General features: G+C 40.8%; 2 protein-coding genes across 2 annotated transcripts in view; both read right to left on the reverse strand.

The window, feature by feature from the left end:
* Positions 1 to 1,407: 1,407 nt before the first annotated feature.
* On the reverse strand, positions 1,408 to 6,196 carry LOC138774238 (multiple coagulation factor deficiency protein 2 homolog). The gene is made up of 4 exons (XM_069954938.1): positions 5,405 to 6,196; positions 5,101 to 5,187; positions 2,924 to 3,048; positions 1,408 to 1,592 (listed from the first exon to the last, which is right to left on the reverse strand). The coding sequence occupies exons 1-4, from the start codon at positions 5,626 to 5,628 to the stop codon at positions 1,438 to 1,440; spliced, it is 591 nt and encodes a 196-aa protein (XP_069811039.1). The 5' UTR covers positions 5,629 to 6,196; the 3' UTR covers positions 1,408 to 1,437.
* A 6,199-nt stretch (positions 6,197 to 12,395) lies between these two features.
* The window catches only part of FEZ2 (fasciculation and elongation protein zeta 2), a 40,278-nt gene continuing 29,035 nt past the window's right edge, over positions 12,396 to 23,638 (reverse strand). Inside the window, exons 6-8 of the mRNA XM_069954931.1 lie at positions 21,542 to 21,617; positions 18,542 to 18,607; positions 12,396 to 14,234 (exon numbers count right to left, since the gene is read on the reverse strand). Of these exons, the coding sequence (XP_069811032.1) occupies positions 14,218 to 14,234; positions 18,542 to 18,607; positions 21,542 to 21,617 (159 nt within the window). The 3' untranslated portion in view covers positions 12,396 to 14,217. The remainder of the gene's footprint in view (positions 14,235 to 18,541; positions 18,608 to 21,541; positions 21,618 to 23,638) is intronic.

Consider the following 23,638-nt stretch of genomic DNA (forward strand, 5'->3'; position numbering starts at 1 on the left):
ATGGGTCTCCAAACTGCGGCCCTCCTGCTGTTGAAAAACCACAACTCCCATCATGCCTGGACAGCTAAAGCTTTGGATTTTGCTGTCCAGGCATGATGGAAAATGTAGTTTTGCAACAGCTGGAAGGCCGCAGTTTGGAGACCCATGGATTATCTGCCAAAGATTTGAAGCCAAAGCCAGGAATGGATTTAAAAAGAGGAGAAATCTCAGTCTTTCCTTTATGACCTGATCTCTGTTTATAGTCTGTTCCTGGCTTCAAATCTTTGGCAGATAATCTGTCAGAATCTTTTTGTGTAAATGAACCTTAAGGGTACAAACACACACACCGTATACGCAGCATATTTACTGCTGCGATACGCAGCAAATATGCAGCAGATTAGATCTAAATAACTGAACAGAGCATCAAATCTGCGTATACGGTGTGTGTGTGTGTGTGTGTGTGTTTGTACCCTAAAGCTCACTTATTACATTGTGTGGAAGGGTTTTCTAGTCATGCTCTGTTACCTGTGCAGAGGTCAGTTTGCAGGTAGTGGGAGGTAGTAAGCTGTGAACATAACCTGTGAATGGGGATTCTGTGTTCTGACACCAGTATATGCAATAGGGGTTACTCCCATGTCCCGTATTTTGCGTACCAACGCCCAGGAAGTCCCTGTACTGGAATGTTTCCCCACCCGGCATAATGTATAAATATCATGCAGTTAGTGAGGAAACTTTGAATCCCTGCATCCACTGTCAGTGCCGGGAAGATTCAAAGTTTCCCCGCTCCTGGCATGATATTAATACATTATGATGCAGGACACTCCATTTCAGGGCTTCCCTGTCCCTAGGGTCTGCAAAATATGGCATGTGGGAATAAGCCCTAAGGCTGGTTTCACACTGCCTTCACTCTTCTCAAAAATACCATGGCATTTATTTGAGCAAAATGTCCGCTGCCAGATGTTAACTGTAAGTCAATGGCCTTTTATGAAAGGCATATACATACTTGGCTTTTTTTTGTGGGGCATATTTCTCTTTTCTGTTACTTTGGTTCTGTGGTAGTTTATCCAAAAGGCAGCATGCTGAGGGTTTGGCCTTCTTTCTTCTGCAAACTGTGCCTTTTCTCTCCCATAGTTTAATGCAATTTCTTCCAGAGAGCTGAGGGAAAGCAATGCATTCTGGGAAGTACTGAGCAACTGCTCAACCAGGAAGTAGTAAGAGGACATAGGGGAGAGTATAACATACCCACAAAGTGCTCCCACCGCTACTCTCAAAAGTGAGATTGGTTTCTGCTTATATCAACTAATATGATCAGGTGATAGATGTTATATATGTATATATAGCATAAGATCTAAAAAAAGCTCTCAGTTAATATTCTAGAGACATTTTGAAAATATTGTATCCTTCTGTAATCACCAACACTCCACATGGTAAACTCTATCAATAATTTTATTCATATTTTCAGCTGCTTTTCTGAGATCCTGTTTTGTCCTTTGCGGTTTTATCCAGAATTGTGGTTGGGCTTGCCGTACGTTTTTGAGAGTGCATGTATTCAACGAATGATAAAAACCCATCTTTATCCAGATCGTCTTGTTCCAGAACCTCATCGGTCATATCTGTGCAGGAAAGTAGAATTAGGTCCTACAGCAGATACATAGAAGCAATATGGGTACATTCACAGGCTACAAATCTGCAACTGACTTTAAAGGAAATGTACCACTAGGTACATCGCTTTATTTTACATGAATAGGCTGGGGATGCCAATGCCACACTCCTTTTTTTTTTTCTTCGAACCGTGGCTTGGTTCCCAGGCATAGAGGCGGTCTATTCCCAAGCACAAACCCGACATGAAACACTGGAGGCAGGCCGGCCAGCCCCCAATGTGACGAAACTCCCTCCCCTCTGTAATGGGGCCCTATTATAAACAATAGAGCTATGTCACAAAGGGGAGAACGGCACACTGGGGGCTGGCGGGCCCCCCCTCCAGTGCTTCACGCCCAGACGGTACTCGGTAATAGACAGAGCACCATGCTGTGCGTGGAAACCGAGCCACTGTTCAAAAAACAGATAGCTATATATTTCATATCTATCTTACATAACTTATCTTACATAACTTATAAGTATTGCTACCTTTGGGCAATGTTCTAATAATACAAGCATGATATATACTAATGGTGTTTGAACTAAATAGAAATAGGTATGATTTTTTTTTTGTTAAAATGAGATGAAGTATGAACACCAGAGCAGACGTTCTTCTACACAGCTGTAATCTAGAGAGATGTGCAATGACAAGTGAGCCTCTGTAGCAACAGACAACTCTCCTTTGATCTTCCCTATCAGAGCCTCAACCTAGTTTTTCCGATCACTTTGAACTTTACTTGCACAACTTTTTGTTTAGCATTTTAAAAAGAAAAAAAAATTAACTATTCAGACAACCTGCACAAAAATCAGCAAGCCAGATCTAAATGTGATCAGATCTCTGCAGCCTACAGGTACAGTATATACCGTAATATATAAGAAATTGCTCAGGTCCTCCCACTAGACCTTTGCATGAAGGCTTAGACATCTATGCGTTTACAAATCAATGTCGCATAGAATCACTCCTTATGGCTCCTCAGGCTGACTGACCCTGTTAGGCTGCAGACTACATTGACATTGCCTATTGGTGGAAGCTGGTGGCACTTACAGTATTTTTATGTATTTTTTATAGGCCAAAAGGCTCTTTTTATTCAAGATCAAGTGTCCCCGTAAGTCAGGATTTATTGTCGACTCTGACATCCGAGGCTCAATTGTAAATTTACTAAAATATCCAAAGCCAATAGAGAACAACCCATGATATAAATGCACAATACGCTAAATAATCTTAAGCGGAAAAGATTTCTACATGTTCCAGTCAAACAGAATAAGCAAATAGAATACAAGTCATCAGTCCAAACTCACCACCTACCTATATAATACTTCATCTTTTCCTCCTGAGAGAAAACTGTTCCCATATGATCATCGAGAGACTCCTGTAATGCTGCCAATATTTCCAGCCCATCTAGGAGTTTATTGTGATCAAAGTCATGCATGCTGCAATGTATAAGTGATGGTTACAGCTCTAACTCCTCTTTCCTGGACAAGAATTACAGTAGACCAAACTATTTATATAGCTATATACAGACCTGCTAGTAATTTCACAAACCAGAATACAAGTAATAATCTAATAATTTAACATTTTAATGGATCATTGACTTTTCATTTCTGAGAAGTAATAGTTTTCCAATTGAGATATAATTTAAATATGTTAATTTTACATAATTCATCACTTTAGTAAATTTTATGTCCTAGAAAGCTAAACGTATGCTTTCTTAGTTTTGATAAGCCATTGCCTTTAGTTACGTCCACCTTAGGAAGTCCGTTAAGGTGGTCACACATGCTCAGTGAACTGTGACCTCCTGGTCTGTACCAAAAGTATTGCTAGTTTGTCTCCACTGGACATGTAAGCAAGGGCCATTATAAAAATACACATGCAATCGTGCAAAGAATTAAAAAGGCGCTCCCAAGTTCCTAAAAGCTGTAAGGCCTCATGCACATGTTTGGTAAATCATGGAACATGTGGACTGTGAAGCTGTGAAGTCACAGACCTCCCGGCATCATGTAGCATTATGATGGCAGGAGCACCAAAAGTGTTTAAATCTTCACGAGAAGATTAAAAAATCTTTGGTACTCATGGCATCATGATGCTACATGATGCCAGGAGGTCTGTGATTCCACTATGCAGCTTCACAGAACATGTGCATTGGGCATAACCCTTCCTCATTGCCCATCCCATTCCTATCCCTTCTTCACCATCAGTCAAGCTGGAAGCTGGGCCATGCCTCTAAGTCACTTATATACAAACAATGTGTGCACCATACAGGAACTACATACAGGACTCTAGCGACACTTAAAAGGGAATCTGTCAGCTGTAATTCACGTTCCAAACTGCTAACAGCATGCTCTGCAGTGATAATTGACAGGCAGAGAGCCTTGAGGGCGGCACACAAAGTGAGGTAAGACAACCCTTTAGCAGCTCTATTTGGAGCTGCTTACAGCATTATATGTGTTATTTTTGGACAGCCGTCTTTTTCCCTTTAAAGGGAACCATTACAACAATAAGTAAAACAACATTGTGTGAAAATAGCTTTAAGTGGGAAGTCCCACGAAAACAAAAACCCAAGACAGGCAGGGGGTGCGGAAACTTAATAAAACAATATATACTTACCCATCCCTGTCTCCGTTGCACCGCTGATAGACGTCAGAAATAACATTTGGCTGATTTCCGGGTACATCATGTACCAGTCTCTTCAAGCTACAATGTCATGGATCGCTCAGCTGGGTACATGATGTTGCAGCTGGAGGAGCTGCAGGAGGCCGCCAGCTGTTATTGAAATCTGGGAGCGGCGCTACAGGGCATGAGGATAGGTAAGTTTACTTTGTTATTATCTGCTTTTTTTTTTTTTGTAACACATGGGACTTCTCCTTTAAGTGTGTAAATGAAACATTGAACACATTTTACTAGTAGAATTTTATGGAGCTACTGCCCCAGCCATGACATATAACAGTAACATAAAAGCTGTATTGTTGCATAGGAGGAGTCTCCTACAGATATCTTTAGACTGTAGCCTACAGAGACAAGAGAGCTTTTCCTTTGATAAGTGTAAATTAGACAGGATTGTGTATGGAAGGGCTGACATTAAAGAGGCCTCTAGTAAAGGTAAAATATTATGCAACAAAGCTAAAGTGATCAGTGCAATTTATTTATAAAGACTTAGGAAGCCATCTTCTTTCTGTTCCTTCTATGAGCATTATCTGGCGCTAAGGGGAAGAATATGATAGATCATTTTCTGATCATTACTAGGTTTTCATTTCTAAAGATTCCTATGGTTACAAATACCACAAATAAAGATAAAAAGATGAAAAAAAAGAGATGAAGATGAACAAAGTAGTTACATAAATGATATATAAGGTGGTTGTATGCATCCTGCCATCGGGACCATTATGCTACTATAAAGACAATGCCATACCCAGTTATTCATTGTGATGAACTGTTTACAGTGAACGTGCAATCCATTTTCTTGTAGGACATTACATAAGACTTACGTGAAGTAATAGAACTCAAGCTCATCTTCTGAAGCCTTCTCGAGGTCTACTTCTCCAAGTTCATGCTTCAACTCCTCTTCAAGATGACTGAACAGTTACATAGAAATAAATGATAGAAGGAACAGCTGACCAATAACAATTCATAAAACACATATAGACACAGAATAAAACGGACCTCCCTTTTTCCAGTCGATGTGATGGCTTATGGTCAGACGTGGTTCTACTCTCTGTACTCTGCAGTCTAGATACATCTTTACAGAATGTGAGAAAAATGGAGAGGCCAAGTGGACCCAAACAAACTTACTGATGGTCGGTGATGATGGTCTTGTTGTGAAAAGCATCTTTAGGAAATTCTGCCCTTACTGGCGTGCCTGGTTTCCCATTTACAAGACTCCAAGGTAGAAGGATGAAGAGGCCAAAATATAGCATGTTCCTTGCTGTTCTCTTCATGATGAATGTATTGCAGAGCCTAAGAGCTGAGGTGTCCTTATCAACACCTGACTGGTTTCCCAGAGAACCTGGCATCATGGGGTAGGGAAGAGTTAGACAAGTGCTGACCTTTCACTAAAGAATGTGTTTAATCAAAACTTTACACGAATGTTAATAGACATGTCATATAGAGAGGTCTTTTCTAATGTTTACTATAAGGCTTCATGGTGTCCTGTGGCACAACTTTGTCATAGCTGCAATTTTATTAATTTTGATTAATTTTTGGTTACAAGCAACCGCTCTATGATATGGCCACTTGTAGCAGTAAATCACAGTTGGGCAACTTTTTACTGCTACATGACATGGGTTACACTGGGCTTAAAAAAATCATCCAGAGAAGTCACAAACTGATTGCAGTCATTTGCAATGTGCACTTAGGTAAACGGAGGAAAAGTCCCACTTGAGCTGCAATTGAAGCTCACGTCACATTGTTACATTTCACAATACAACACAATTCAAAGACATGATGTGCAACATCTCGGTGCGACACTGTGATGTGTGTTTTATGAATAAAGTTGCCGTGTAGTAAGAAATTTTTCTTCTTTTTTTAGTCGGGTTCCACTATTGTGGAAAGGAATAGACAGTGTGCCACACTATATAGTACACACATACAGTGGTTTCCAATAAATAAATATATAAAAAAATTTTTTGCAGTATTTCAATTCAAAAAGTGAACTCATATATTCTATAGAGTCATTACATACAGAGTGAACTTTTTCAAGCGTTTATTTCTGTTTAAGTTGATGATTATGGATTACAGCCAAGAAAAACCCAAAAGTCAGTATTTCAGAAAATGAGAATAATTAACCCAAATACCTGCAGTGGCTTCCTAAGTGTTATAAAAGGTCCCTTAGTCTGGTTCAGTATGCAACACAATCATGGGGAAGACTGCTGACTTGACAGATGTCCAGAAGGCAGTCATTCACACACTCCACAAGGAGGGTAAGCCACAAAAGTTCATTGCTTAAGAAGCTGGCTGTTCTCAGAGTGCTGTATCAAAGCATATTAATGGAAAGTTGAGTGGAAGGAAAAAAGTGTGGTAGAAAAGGTGCACAAGCAACCAGGAGAGCCACAGTCTTAACAGGATTGTAACGAAAATGCCATTAAAAAATTTGGGAAAGATTCACAAAGAGAGGACTTTGTGTTGCATCCTACTGTATGTGTCAAGCCACTCCTGACCAATAAACAACGCCAGAAGCATCTTATCTGGGCCAAGGAAAAGAAGAACTGGACTGTTGATCAGTGGTCCAGGGTCTACTGCTTTCAGATGAAAGTAAATTTTGCATTTCATTTGGAAATCAAGGTCCCAGAGTCTGGAGGAAGAGTGGAGAGGCACACAATCCAAGCTGCTTGAGGTCTAGTGTGAAGTTTCCACAATCAGTGATGGTTTGGGGAGCCATGCCATCTGCTGGTGAAGGTTCACTGTGTTTCATCAAAAAATTCAAAGCTGCCGTCTACCAGGAAATTTCAGAGCACTTTATACTTCCCTGTGCTGAAAAGATCTTTGGAGATGGAATATTCATCTTCCAGCAGGATTTGGCACCTTTCCACACAAAAGTCCCAATCCCTGGTTCACTAACCACAGTATCACTGGGCTTGATTGGCCAGCAAACTATCCAGACCTTAACACCATAACGAATTTATGGGGTATTGTCAAGAGGAAGATGAAAGACACCAGACCCAACAATGCGGACGAGCTGAAGGTCGCCATCAAAGCAACCTGGGCTTCAATAACACCTCTGCAGTGCCATCAGCTGATCGCCTCCATGCCAAATTGCCGCATTGATGCCGTCATTCATGCAAAAGGTGTCCCGACCAAGTATTGAGGGCATTTACTGTACAGACTTTTCATTTGGTCGACATTTGTGTTAAAAACATTTCTTTTTTTGTTTTATATAATATTCTAGTTTTCGGAAATACTGACGTTTGGGTTTTTCTTGGCTGTAATTAGAGATGAGCAAACCTGGAGCATGCTCGAGTCCATCCAAACCCGAACTTTCGGCATTTGATTAGCGGTGGCTGCTGAACTTGGATAAAGCCCTAAGGCTATGTGGAAAACATGGATATAGTCATTGGCTGTATCAATGTTTTCCAGACAACCTTAGAGCTTTATCCAACTTCAGCAGCCCCCGCTAATCAAATACCGAACGTTCGGGTTCGGATGGACTCGAACATGGTTCGCTCATCTCTAGCTGTAATCCATAGTCATAGTTAACAGAAATAAACGCTTGAAAATTTTCACTCTGTATGTAATGACTCTATAGAATATATAAGGTCACTTTTTGAATTGAATTACTGAAAAAAAGAATTTTTTTGTCGATATTCTAATTTATTGCAAACCACTGTACATAAGCATTCCTGATGGCTACTAGAGAGGAGTTCGCCTGAAGGTTCTGTATTTGATTACCGGTGGCTGAAGAAGTTGGATGCAGCCCTAGGGAGTCCTGGGAAACATGGATAAAACCTACTGCTGCACCCACCTACTGGTAAACAAATGCAGAGCATTCAGACTCGAACGAACCCAAGCTTGCTCGAGATTCGCTCATCTCTAGAAGTTACTGGGACTAATATTTAGGGTGTCATACATCAATAGTACATAATATTTTATTGTGAGAGAAAAAAAAAAAAAAAAAAAAAAAAAAAAAAGAGACAGATGCACATTTATTCTGATTTTATTTTGGTTTTGCTTTGAGCTCCATGAAGGAAAAATAAAACTCACCAAAAAAATACACAGAATTAAGATAAAGTATTAGCGATGTATGCAGGTTACAAAATGATAAATTAAAAATCAGGCAGCAGCAGCATACAAAATCCCTGTTCTTCACACACATTGTATGGATATAACACTCGGAAAAGAACAAGGTTTTCTATGATCAGTTAAATCTGAAAAATATGTTTACTGATGTGAACGGTGGGCAGAAAATGGCGTACCAGCTGGGGTACCTGTGACCAGTGATGCCCTATAATGGCAATATAAGGGTCAATAGATTATACTGACACAATCCCCTTGTGCTGGTGTGCTTAGTGTCTGAGAACAAGAGCCCAAGGAGATGTCATCGCATCATGTGGCTGCAGCCATTTAACTACATTCATAGACTCAGACATGTCACAAGCAGCAGGGAGCCTAAGACCTCAAACAAGCAGTGTGGTCTGCCAGCAGGAGTAGACTGATATACAGTATATTGTTATGGGAAAGGTGTTCATCATTAACTGAGACCGCCCACTGGACTCCTAGGCCCAGAATGTGAAGAGATTTCAATCACTATGATATATTAAGGTTCCCTTCTAATTGACATGTCAATTCTTTGAGTGGAGGTGCGCAACACATTACATTGAAACACTGAGGCAGGCGGGATTCCGAGCAGAGTCCACGTCGGGGGTTCCACTTGGAATTTCCACCTGTTTTACTCAGTGTGAACAGGCCCTAAAAAGATGTATTTCAATATGCCATCACTTAATATCAGTAGCTGTCTGACCTCTGGGACCCCCAACAATCTTCTGGCTGTGCACAGAAATGCGGCATGACTGTATACATTTAAATCATTGCAGAGGGCCATTCATTCTCCAGGATCAAGGGGTCCTAGAGGTCAGATCCCCACTGACCATAAAGCAGTAACATATTGTGAGGATATGCTCTCTCTTTAATAAGATGGGAATTTCACTGAATTACAGGTAGGCATCTCGAGTAGGACATCATAGTTAGTTAGTGTAGGCCAGGGATGAGGAACCTTCTGTCCTCCAGCTGTTGCAAAGCTACAATTCCCATCATGCCTGGACAGCCAAAGCTTTACCTCAGAATTGGAAAGACATAACGGGAATTGTGGTTCTGCAACAGCTGGAGGGCAGAAGGTTCCCCATCCCTGGTATAGGCCCTATATGTAAGTTTTTAATATCCTTTAAGCCGTAAGGGAAAAATGTGACAAACCTTGTACTAACAAAACCATGCCAGTTCCATGATGACCTCATATAAGCCATGCACAGTATCAGGACACTATTCACTATAGCACAGTAAAAGCCTATATTAGGGGTATCCCATTGATCTGGCAACACTGCCCCCTTTTGAAATGTGTCTTCTCACAGCAGAATTATTCCTAATGTAAACATGCATTTATGTACATCACTAGAACATTACTATTCCCTTTACAAAACTATATATTGCTTATTTCACCCCCCCCCCCCCCACCCAAATTCCATTTCTGGATTTTAATAAGTGCTATTGATAAGTTAAATATATGGGTAATGGATAGGTATAATGGCTACAATTGTGTAATAAAATATCCCTTAAAATGTGTTAAAGACAGAGCTACCCAACCAGATGGGGGCGCTGCATGCTGTGATGCTGGTCAGCAGCCACAAGTTTAAAAGGTGTTATCCAGGGTTAGAAAATCGTAGTTGCCATCTTTGAAAAACAGCACCACTCCTGTCCTCAGGTTGTGTGTGGTACTACAACTCAACCCTATTTACTTCAATGCTGCAATACCACATCCAAACTGAGGAGAGGTGCGGCGCTAGAAGAAAGCAGCCATGTGTACTTAATCCTGCATAACTAACTCTTTTAACCCGGATATCTTCTCTCATACATTGATGTAAATGGCACATAACATTTCAGAGGCATTTTAGGCTGTGCTCTGCCCCTGTAAGGGGTTACCTTTAAAGGCCAAATCTAGTGGTGAAACCATTATAAGTATAAAAAAAATTGCAGAGAATTGTGTTCCTGGTAAAAGGGAACCATTTTCACTACAACAGGTTCCCTTTAAAGCCCTGCCACCTCATTCCCTAGTTGTCAATGACTTCCACTATAGGTGACTACACCGTTACCAGTACTGGTAGTAATACTGTCACCAGTAGTAATACAACAGATAGGAAGGAAGAGCGTTATTCTAGAAGGAAACATGACTACAGAAGACAAAGGGCAAACTGAATAGTGCAGATATATGGCATATGGATAAGCGTTTCAGGGGAGTTAGGCTTTATAGTTTATCTCCGGCTTGGGGATAAACAAGTTAAATGTGACAGAATTGCAGTATCTGAAATCCCCAGTTTACCCTAAGAAGAATAGTCCTGGAGGAGCGGCAAATCCCCTCGGAGCCCATCAAGAAATCATGGGCTGTACTGCGATGGCTGTAGTGTATCAGGGAATGGCACGGTCTGCAAATCCCTTCTATACTCTAATACATTAGCCAGGCATCCGTCACACTAGCAGCACACTTTGCTTTACTAGATGACGACACCAAGTTAGCTGTATTATTAGACAGCTAAATAGATGGAGACAGGGCAGGAAACGTGTCTATAATACTAAGTAGAGCAAAGTGAGTGAAGCACAGCCTTACGGATGTAAACCTGTAATATGACAGATTAGCAAGAGAACACAAGGAGATTGACGCTCATGGCGCTTTTCTAAATTCAAGATCTGGACTATCCTATTAGTGTAATAGGTTTTCCCACTTTTAGGTTTATCACCCGATTTAGAAATCACATAAAGGAAGTGTGTAGATTGCGTTCCACTTACAGACAGTATTAGTTGGGTTGAGACTAGAGATGAGCTAACCGGTTTCGAGTCGATCTGAACCCAAACGTTCGGCATCTGATTAGCGGGGGCTGCTGAACTTAAAGCTCTAAGGTTGTCTGGAAAACATGGATACAGCCAATGACTATATCCATGATTTCCACATAGCCTTAGGGCTTTATCCAAGTTCAGCAGCCACCGCTAATCAAATGCCGAACGTTCAGGTTCAGATCGACTCGAGCATGCTCCAGGTTCACTCATCTCTAGTTGAGACCAATACTAAATAGATAGAATAGGACATTCTACAATAGAATAGGACATCTCTCACAATACAGCCTAAATCCTAATGGGATAACATTACAGGAAAAGTGCAATGAAAGGAGCAGAACAAAGCAGCGGATTAAAAACGCTACTGCTTAGGACCGTGTTTCCCAATCCTCGCCCCCCCAGCTGCTATGTTCAATGTACCTCATTAGGACATGCTTGGCGTTATAATTTTGCGAAAGCTAGAGCGCCACAGGTTAGAGAAAACTGGAGAAGAATAGAGATGAGCACAACTTGAGTCCCATCACTGGGCATTTCAATAGCAATGGCTGGAGAAGTTGGATGCAGCTCTGGAAAACATGGGTACAGGCATAGGCCATAGGTTGTATCTATGTTTTCCCAGACTCCCTAGGGCTGCATCCAACTTCTTCAGCCACCGGTAATCAAACACAGAACTATCTGAGGAATACCCCCAGTAATGTCCCATAGGCCCATAATAAACGTGTACAGGGAAGGGAAAGACACCATGGCAGTCCCTAAACTACTATGGTCTTACGCATTAACTACATTTAGGAGAAGAACCTCTTCATTTTACATGATTGGTCATGGACAATACATACATTAAAGATCAGTAACAATTGTTAGAACTGAATCTCATCAAGTGATTCTGATGAATGGCCGCACAAGATTCTGCCTCAGACTACACATATAACACTGGAAATTGAAGGCAAATATAAATCTCTTTGCTAACATGTAAAACATGGCTGGTGGGGAGCGGTGGAACACTTATAATGGGACGCATCTGGGGGCGCGCACACACACACACACACACACACACACACTTGAGTGGCTCCATTTGTGGGGATTTTTTTTTGTAATGCAACCAATTATACAGCATGCAGGCAGAAGCTCAGGTCTAGTCTGTGCCCACTGCCTTTCACTATTACCACATACTAAAAATAAAAAAATAATAATTTTTTTTTTTTTTTTTTTTTTTAAGGTGGGAAGAGAGTGCTAACATCTTGCACCACCATACTTTTCTATACAGGAGTAAACATTCACTGGTTATATGGACCTGCTACAAAAGGGGGTTCTCCGCTGTAGTCTGCCCATCAAATAGTAATACTTTGTACATTAAGGGACACATTTATCATCTGCACAATTTTTTTTTGTGCTTGTGCATTTTTATTCCTGTGCTGCGCAAAATTTATCACTAGGCGCACAGGCCTTGCTAAATCTTGTGCAATTTTTTTGGCTAAATTGGCTTGGCTAATAAAAAAAAAAAATTACGCCAAAGTAGGAGTAGCTAACATAGAACCACGCCCCATCAGACCATATAAAAAAAAAAAATTAAAAGGAGTCGAAGCTGTCGCAAACTCCTCGAAAATAGCACAAAAGAAAACTTTAGAAATCGTGCACAAAATTTTACATGCGCAAAAACTCCAAATTAGCCAAAATAATGGCAGAAACACAACGATAAATGTTTCTGGATTCAGATTTAGATTTTTATAACGACAGTGACGCTTCAATGTCTCACCATCAATTATGTAGCCAGCAAATGTAAAACCTTGAATATTGTTACATGGAATCAAGCAAGTAGGTTGCCTCACCAACACATTAATACCTAATAAAAATGCTAGGTAAATCAGGTTATTCGGGCTATTAGGATGTTCCCCTGCAAACAAGCATCTGGTTGGTTAGAAGGGTACTCCAGCATTTTTTCCTCTTTAAAATCAACTGGTTTTAGAAAGTTACATTAATTCATAATTTTGTTTTCCCATACTTATCAGCTGCTGTATGTCCTGTAGGAAGTGGTGTATTCTTTCCAGTTTGACACAGTGCTCTCTGCTGCCACCTCTGTCCGAGAAAGAAACTTTCCAACACAGTAGCAAATCCCCATAGAAAACCGCAGAGAGCACAGTGTCAGACTGGAAAAAATACACCACTTCCAGCAGGACATACACAAAACTTGAGATTTTTAAATAGACGTAAATTACAAATCTATATAGCTTTCTGAAACCAATAGATTTGGAAAAAATTATTTTTTTTGCCAGAGTACCCCTCTAAAGAGTGAATCTGTTGGAGGTAATTCATACAGAAATGTGGCCTTACTTGGTGGTTGTTTCTACCCATAGCAACATTTTACTTAATTAACAAAATGGTTGAAAAAAAAGCAAAGAGGGCTATATTTGTTGACTATACAGCCAATGTTAAAACAATGGGCAGAGCTTCAACATAAAGGCCATCAGACTGCAAAAAGACAAAAAACCACAACATATCTACAGTTCTAAATGTATCCTGAAATAGTATGGAGACTGGCTGTAGTGTACAAACTGGACGTCAGAGAAAATCTATAGGTGTGCATGTATCAGTGCAAGTAGCATTTGATCCCTTTTGTACAATAAGATTACATACACGGTATTGCTGTATCAGGTTAGCCGACTATCACCATGACAATAAGAAACGTCCGTCTTTCCACCTTTAAAACCCATTAAAAGTGACTTTTTTGTTTTTGCATGTATTTACTGTAAAAATAGAATTCAACACATAAAAACAGGCTAAAACTGTACATTTGTTCTAATCTCAAGTCGCACAGGGGACTATTTTAGGAAGAGCATGCCCTGACCGGGGAGGCAGAGATTCCTTGTATTCTGCACCATTACTATAGGGATCTCATAATACTTGGCTATCACAGACAACATGAACAGCTGGTTACTTATATCAACATGCTCAAAATACCAAATGACGTATAGAAATGGGATGCTGATGAGTGCAGATTCAGCTACAAGGTCTGCTGATGGAGGAGGGCTGCTAAAGGATCCAGGGAAATGCTTCTTATACACCAGCGACGACCTCCATTAGGTGGGACACAGAACTGCAACAGGAACAAATAGCAGAATTACAAGGAAAGCTGCGCAATGGGAATACTACATATACGAACAAGACAACACTTACCTACTGCACCACTCTACCACTACACATCACCACCCTCATCAAGGACATGTCTTTGACATTTATTGATAATACGATCTTATGACCATAAAGTAAAAGTGTATGGGTAATGGTCTTCAATTGCTTGGGGCAATGACATGTAAATGTTCTATTTACTGATGCAAACAAATGTGATTAGCCTAAAAAATTGTCTCTCCCCCCCCCCAAGAACATTGGCTATAGGGGGAAGAAGGAAGAAGTCTTATGATCTAGGACAGAGGTGGGGAACCTTCGGCCCTCCAGCTGTTGCAAAACTACAATTCCTATCATGCCTGGGCAGCCGAAGCTTTGGCTTCGGCTGCCCAAGCATGATGGGAATTGTAGTTTTGCAACAGCTGGAGGGCCGAAGGTTCCCCACCCCTGATCTAGGTAGTCAAGACAGAAGATTATTCAGGTAATATACAATTTCTGCCTCTCCTAATTGAGTGGGACACTTAAAGGTGAACTCCCACAATCTTTTTCTTTCAAATCAGCTGGTTTCGGAATGTTATATAGTGTTGTAATTTACTTCTACTTAAAAATCTTAAGTCTTCCAGTACTTATCAGCTGCTGTATGTTCAGCAAGAAGTGGTGTATCCTTTCAAGTCTGACACAGTGCTCTCTGTGGGCACCTCTGTGCATGTCAGGAACTATCCGGAGCAGTAGCAAATACTAATAGGAAACCTCTGTTGCTCTGGACAGTTCCTGGCATGCAGAGAGCAGTCTGGAAAAAATACACCACTTCCTGCAGGGCATATAGCAGCTGATAAGTACAGGAAGACTTGCGATTTTTTTTTTTTTTAAATAGAAGTAAACTGCAAGTCTATATAATTTTATGAAACCAGCTGATTTGAAAGAAACAAGTTTTTGCCGCAGCATCCCTTAAAGGCTTTGTTCATAATTACATTGATGACAGAAAGAATAATGCATCGCACAAATATTCTTCCCATCAAAATGGAAGACGCCATGACGAAACATGACAGACCGCATTAAAAGCCAGTGGGGGCCACTGGGTGCTGGTGGTGCGTGTTGTGCAATGGATCCAGCACTTCCATTCCCCTTACTTTGCTCCTATAGTGGATCAGAAAAATGGATGAAAATATGAACACAGCCCAAGAAAGGGATCCAGTTTTGATCTACACATGGGCAATTTCAGAAATCCAACATAGAGTTAAAGACATACTCTTCACAGCCTCAGTAACACATCTTAACAAACCTCATAGCCATCCAGTATTACACCAGGGCTGGCACAACACAAAAACAAGAGAAATCAGGTGAAACAAAGACAGAAGAACATACAGAAAGGTGAGAAACATACAGAGATGTGCAATGTGAGGAGAGAGCCCTTCTGTTCTTCTCCAGCCGCTATGGAGGGACTTTCACTAACTACTCTGTGTCTCTCTAGGTTGGACATCTTTCAGACATGAGAAACAGATCGCTGATCTCAGGGAGACCAGCCAAACGATAACACTGCCGGCTGCTAGTGAAAGCCCTCAGGGGGCAATGCACCTAGGGTTTCACTGCATTGAGCACTTTCACTAGCAGCCAGCAATGTTATTGTTTGGCTGGTCTCCCTGAGATCAGCGATCTGTTTCTCTTATGGCTTTACTAGGCATTGCTCCCACCTAGGCAGAATCCTGCTCCACACTGATGAGGGGCAACACCCAAAAACAGCTGTATGTGGATGGATACCCGGCCTTGGTTTTTCCCTTGTCATTACATTGACTTATAGGGCCACTTAATATGGTGGTTTTGGTGGTTTCACTACAGGGGCCACCCCTTGGCTAAGTCCTTCCCAGAGGGATATCTGGCTAGTCCTGTGTTTTGAGACTCTTAAATGAGGCTCCACAGGCTCTTCTTTTGCTTATTCATCTTTCAGAAATGTTATATATGGCTATAACATCTCTGCAACTTACTGTACTGACACTTTATACTTGAACAATGAAATGACAGCTGTAGATCATAGTATTTTCCTGTACTGAATGGAAGTCAAAGTATTCCTCTGGACTGTAGGATATGCCATAAATGTCTCAGATCAGCATATATGCCACAAAGGAGACTGTGGGGGTCCAGCAGCTGGGTCTGGGGTCCAGAGGAGAAATGGCTATGCATACTCTGTCATTCTTCATTACAGTTTATAGGATAAACAGAAAGAAATGTGGTCACTAGGCTACTTCCTTACCTTTCATACACTATAATTAGAGATGAGCGAACCTGGAGCGTGCTCGAGTCCATCCGAACCCAATCGTTCGGCATTTGATTAGCAGTGGCTGCTGAAGTTGGATAAAGCCCTAAGGCTATGTGGAAAACATGGATATAGTCATTGGCTGTATCCATGTTTTCCAGACAACCTTAGAGCTTTATCCAACTTCAGCAGCCCCAGCTAATCAAATACCGATTGTTCAGGTTCGGATGGACTCGAACCTGAACCCAGTTCGCTCATCTCTAACTATAATGCATGGACCACTATAAACTGGGTCAGATGTGGCTACCCAGTGATCTACTGGGATATAGGACCATGGAATATATAGACACTAATATCAGTAGGTCTGTCCTGACTAAAGATTTCCCTTATAGCAGTAAATAAATGTTATCAGCAACAATATATAGGGGTTGGATACATCCCAGGAGACTGAAAGCCAATGTACTTTAGGCACAAGCCATTTTAAAGGAATATGTCTGCCAGCTCTTGGCTTTAAAGGGGTTATCCAGCATTAGAAGAACAAGAACACTTTCTTCCATCACCACTCTTGTCTCCAGTTCAGGTGTAGTTTGCAATTCAGCTCCATTCATTTCAATGGAACCAAGTTGCAATCCCCCCACCCAAACTGGAGACAAGAGTCGGGCTGTCTCTGGAAGAAAGTGGCTTTGTTTTTCTAATGCTGAAAGACCCCTTTAATATGAGCGATATCTCTTAACCTTCTATAACGAAGCAGGAATTCAAATATTCCCAAGGGTTTTATCATACAGAAATATGCAGACAGTTGTCATGTGGCATCCAGATCCGGATACCACTTTAGAAGTTATAAAAGCAAGTGGTGATTTATTACAACACATGCGAACACTGCTGAAGTGGATATTCTGGAAATATCTTTAAAAAAAAAAAAACACAGCCCATTTAATGCACATTCACCATCTGTATTTATTCAGTGTTTTATCCCAGTTCTACTATAGGGATAGGTTACATTGCTGCAGCTGGGCCATATGTGTTTTGTCCCAGGAAGTGATCTGTCCTGTGTCAGCTGACATCACTACTAGAGTTGGGTAAACTTCGAGCACGCTCTGGTTCGTCCAAACCCAAACCTGTGGCATGCGATTACAGGTGGCTGAAGTAGGATGCAGCCCTAGGATATTCTGGAAAACATAGAAACAGCCTATAGCTGTATCCATGGTTTGCAGGACTCCCTATGACTGCATCCAAATTCCTAAGCCAGCAGTAATCACATGCCACAGGCTTGGGTTTGGACGAACCAGAGTGCGCTCGAAGTTTGCTCAGCTCTTGTGTCAAACTCACGGCTGCTGCAAAACGACAATTCCTTTAATGCCTAGACAGCCAAAGCCTTCTGTCCAGGTATGATGGGAATTATAGTTTTGCAACGGCCACAGAGTCACGAGTTTGACACCTGTGCCAAAGAAATGTTATATATATATATATATATATATATATATATATATATATATATATATATATATATATATTATATATATATATATATATATATAGAAATTTGATTACACACACACATACACCGCCCTCCCCCCCAGAGATGTGGATTATTTACATTATTCAGAAAAAAATGGAAATCTCCAGAGGGTTAACATCTTCAGCTATAGATTTCCTTTGTTCAATAATGTATTCTCTCGCTATAATGAGAGCAGAGGAATCCTACAGCCTGTCACAGAACAGACGACGGCATGGGGACAGCCGCTGTGATAGGTGTATTTCATATAGGGATACATCTTGGATTTGTTCCAGTTATCATATTAGATTGTCTGTAAGACAGTCCAGTATCATCCATGTTTGTTCCACAGCATTAGGAGCGGATGAATGAGGAGAAAACATAAGAGGACTGTCCCAAAAAGAAAGAAAAAAAAAAAAAAGAAAAACAGTGGAGCAGATTCGATTCTTGTGGAATTTCGGAGTTCATTTTGCTCAAAGCCCAGGTAAAGCTTTCATATAATATGTATAGTAACTACTTTAATAGACATTACCTTTTAATATGTAGTCTGTTAGCAACGTTGGTACTTTCTCACTGTCGTCTTTCATTGCATGGAGAACTGCAAATAAAATAAACATAAATCCACTGTATACGGCCTTCACTGAGCAACCAATTACAATGGCTCCCATTTCTGCAGCTCTAAATGATGCAGCAGTATACATTTATATCAGTCTACGCTCCAGCGGAGGCGGCAATCATCAATCACTGCTTAACAAGATGAAAAAGCTTTGTGAAAAGAGATTTACTGCACGAGATGTACAGTATAATGCCATCAGACGCTCCTTAACAAGATGGGAAATTACAATACTTCCCCATTTTCCAACCTTTCTTAACAGGGGGAAACAAAATTTATATGCAACACACACACATATACATAAAATATATATATTATTCCGCTGCATAAATGTGGGCCTGTTTGGCGATCTGCCTTTAACATATTGCTGCTGGTGCATATAATACAATAAACCTGTTATCCTTTCCTTTCCGCACTTTGTTTGCTCCTCTAGGGTCACCAGTGTCCCCCAATGGCTGCAGAGCCTCTACTTGAAAGACAAACTCATCTCAGGAGTGACAGCCCACTCAGCCAATCACTGCCGGAAGATGGGACAGCCCCGACACCTGAAGAGGACAATGAGGGAGCGTGGACAGGTAAGCATGACATGTTTGTTGTTTTATTTAGCAGCAACATACTAACAACCATTAACCCCTAGATGACCTAGGACGTACGGATGCGCCTTGGCCGCCTATCACCAGACGACCCTGGATGTACCTGTACATCCTGAGTCACTGATGTGCTATGAAGAGCACTCCAGATCTGAGCGCGCTTCATAGCAGGTAGGGGCCAGCTGCAATTAGCAGCTGGGCCCTCACAGTTTATGACAGGCTGCACCGATCACAGTGTTTAAGTGTAAGTGACAGGAGCAGCTCCTGTCACTTACCGATCGGGACCCCTGCAGTGTGACTGTGGGGGTCCTGATTGCTGTGCTGGACCACCGGACTTACCTTCCTCTGTGCGGTCCGACAGGCACTCTGCTCATTGAGTCTGCCAAAGGCAGGCTCAATGAGCAGATCACCTATAACACTGATCAATGCTATGCCTACGGTATAGCATTGACCAGTGTTTGCAGTCTAATGATTGCATGTAAAAGTCCCCCAAGGGGACTTAAAGAGTCACTGTCGTATTTTTTATTTTTTTTTGCAGAAATCAATAGTCCAGGCGATTTTAAGAAACTTTGTAATTGGGTTTATTAGCCAAATCTGCCATTATCTGCATGTAAAAAGCCTTTTCCCAGGTCCCCCCCCTCCTTCCTCTTTTTCATCCACTCTGAAAAATCTGAAAATTGTGACTTGTTGCAGGAGTCGTACCCTGTCTGTTCTAGGGAGAGGGGAGGGGGGAGGAGGAAGGAGGGAGTTAGCCGGCAGCAGAAAGCAGATAACAGAGGATTACAGGCACGGAGCTGGGTGACAGCTGTAATCTGAGCTAAGACAGGTCACTGGTGACTGTCACAAGAGATATCCCGTGAGGGATTTGTAGATTAACTCTTTGTTGTCCTGTTTTGGTCTTTTCTTTAGCTCTCTCCATAGGAGAACAATGAAGACAGGGGGGAGAGCTTCAAACTGCTCTTTCATGATAAAAATGCATTTTTCGGATAATAAACCCAATTACAAAGTTTCTTAAAATCGCCTGGACTATTGATTTCTGCAAAAAAAAAAAAAATTCACGACAGTGACACTTTAAGTAAAAAATACCCCGAAACCCTTCCCCCAGTAAAAATTAAAATCACCCCCTATCCCATAATATAAAAAATAAATAAACCTATTATATAAAGGGGCGTACATAATTGTCCGATCTATTAAAATATAATTGTCATTCCGTATGGCAAACGGCGTAAACGAAAACAGGGCAAAAAAAAAAAAAGTGCCAGGATTAATAAAAAGTGATCAAACGTCACAATTTCATAAAAAAATAAAACTTTACAAAATCTGTGTAAACCTACATATGGTTGTGTTCGGGGTGACCTATAGAATAATGGTATCATGTCCCTTTTACCATATAGTGCATTACGTATACACAGGAACCCCCCCAAACGTTACCATATTACATTCTTTTTTTCAATTTCCCCAATTTATATTTTCATAAATTTATATTTTGGGATTCCATCATACATGTTATGGTAGAATGAAAGGAGACATTACAAAAAAAAAAAACAAGACCTTACATGGCCCTGTAGATAGAAAAATTAGAGTGCTAGAGCTCTTAGACGGGGAGGAGGAAAAAACGAACTCGCAAAAATTAAAATTGGCGCAGTCATTTGGGTCATCTTGGGCTGGGTCTTGAAGGTGTTAAGCAGGTCTCCTACCATATCTGGCAGTCCTTGCTTGGTAGCTTTATATTCAGGTAAAACATTGCTTACTTTGGAGCGCGGTGCAGAGGGAGGGCCGTGAACTAGTCATCTGGCCTGTGTCCGGGCCTTGACTAGTCACGGCTCTCTGCAGGGATAGTTGAAATGCAAAGTGTCATTTCCCCTGCAGAATGCGAAGACAGGCAGAGAGCCACGACTAGAGACCAGGACAAAAAAACAAGCAAGTAACACCATATATGATAGAAGGCCTGCTTACATCTATGCAGCATTGCTGGGAGCTTAATCAGCAAAATTGTGCCGATCGCTTGCCTTTAAATCTTCGCACGCGTTGTACCAAAAGACCCAGTAGGCTATGATCTCTCACTCACACAAAATAGCTGCTGTTTACACCCTGCGGAATGACCTCTATAGGCTATGCCCTGTCTATTGGTGCTGATAATCCATAAAGCCTTCTGTAAAAAAAAATGTAAAAATGGTTTAGGCAAGATGGCAGCCCTTAAAGCACATATACAAAAAAAAAATAAAAAACTATATAATATATATAACCCCCCCCCCCCCCGCCACACACACACACAAAAAAAACCATCTTTAAGACCCAATAACAATCAATTCCATTTGTTTGTGCTTACTTTTAGTTAGTATTTGGAGGTCCTCAACAGAAGGAGGGACATTTTTCTTTTCGTAAGGGATAACCGTTGTTAAATACTGTGAAAAATTTAAAAAAAGAAAAAGAAGAATTACTAAACCATTACAAATATTTACTTAACATAGAAAAATGGAACACAAGTCACTAGTGTATGTGGTGTTTAGTTAATGGAACAAGGAACACAAATTAAAAAAAATATCCTAGAGCTACCTGAGGGCCCTGTTACACGGGACAATTATTGTGTGGAATATTGTTATAGCGTTTGAATTTACACAATAATCGCCCAGTGTAACTGCAGGCATTGATTTTTTTTTCTGGGATCAGATGGCGTAAACAATCATAACCAACGACTATTGTTCTGTGTAATACGTTGAATGATTTCAGGTTAATCTAGTTTGCGATCGTTTATCGTTAAAAATCACTTTGTCTTATAGGACCCTTCACTTCTCCTTTCATCCTATTGTTGTAAGAGCTGTCACAGTGAACTTAAAGAGGATGTACCACCCGATACATCCTCTTTAACCTGAACCCACCTACCGATCGGCGACGGCACGGGGAAACGTGGGTTCAGGTTAAAAAGAGGATGTACCGGGTGGTACATCCTCTTTAAAACGGAGAAATCTGTGATGAAATCTTAGCTGCCATGTCTCCTCTCCTCCTTACGGTCTGACTGTAAAGCAATTGGCTGCAGCAGGAGCCTCCCCCCATTGCTCAGTCTACAGTAGGACATTTCCCGGTGTTCTTTTCAGGATTTGCTCATGTCCCTAAACAAACATATATGCATACCCCACATATTCAAATTCATGCATGTAAAGGTTTTCTGTTTGCTATAGAAGTGTAGGAGGGGGCAGTGAAGGAGGCCAGATGGCGGTGTCTACCTGGTAATTGGCACTTCATCTGTCTGATCAGTTTCTATTATGGGAAGCACTTATCCCACAAATCTAACTAGGCAACCTATAATGTGTCCTTTTCCATTAAACCTGAAATATCTTAACCCCTTGCCTCCACAGCCTGTTTTGGCCTTAATGCCCGGGGCCTATTTTTCAAATCTGACCTGTCTCTCTTTATGTAGTTATAACTCTGCAATGCTTTTAACTATCGCGGTTATTCTGAGATTGTTTTTTCGGAACATATTCCTCTTTATGTTTGTGGTATACTTTGGTTAATACACTCAATAGTTTTTTTTATAAAAATCAAAACATTTGCGCAAAAATGTGAAAAATTTCTTTATATTCAAAATTCTCTTTTCCTAAGAAAGATGGTCATGCCACATGAAATAATTATTACTGCAACATCTACAACATGTCTGCTTTATGGTGACCTCATTTGGTGAACGTCCTTTTACTTGTTAGGATGTTAGAGAGCTTCGAAATTTTGCAGCGATTTTTTAAATTTTCATGAAAATTTCAGCTCTGATTTTATTAGGGACCAGTTCAGTTCTGTAGTGGATTTGTGGGCCTGTATGTTAGTTACCCCCATAAATCCCTCCACTGTAAAAACTGCACCCCTCAAAGTATTCAAAGTAACATTTCATAAGTTTATTAACCCTTTAGGTGTTTTGCAGAAATTTAAGCAAGTTGGAGGGGAAATTTAAAATTTTCAATATTTTGACAGATATTCTATTTTAATAAATACGAACTGGAGAGAATGGAACGGCTGCACATCCCATCTATGGCTGATACCAATGCCGCCAGGCCTATATTAAAAATCAACACCAGAGTGTCTGTATATGAATTGATCAAACCAAACTATTTTAATAAATGTTTTACTTTTACACATACTATTTTCACTGAGAAATACCACTCACTATTTATTCCCCTTATTCCAATGTTTCTAGAAATCCCCCATATGTGGCAGCAGTGCGTCACCTGAATTTTGGGGCCTTTTTTTATTTGAGGGTTTTTTTAAGTCATTACACCATGACACAGAGGCCTTGGGGTGCCAAAATATTTGTGTAAGACAAGTTGACGTTTCCATCGGTACCATTCTGGGGGACATGTGACACTCTGCTCATTTTTTTATAGCATTTTTTATGAGGTGGTACGAATAAAAAACACAATTTAGCAGCAGTTTTTCACCA

This window comes from Dendropsophus ebraccatus, chromosome 15 (genome assembly GCF_027789765.1).
Source record: "Dendropsophus ebraccatus isolate aDenEbr1 chromosome 15, aDenEbr1.pat, whole genome shotgun sequence".
Taxonomy (NCBI): domain Eukaryota; kingdom Metazoa; phylum Chordata; class Amphibia; order Anura; family Hylidae; genus Dendropsophus; species Dendropsophus ebraccatus.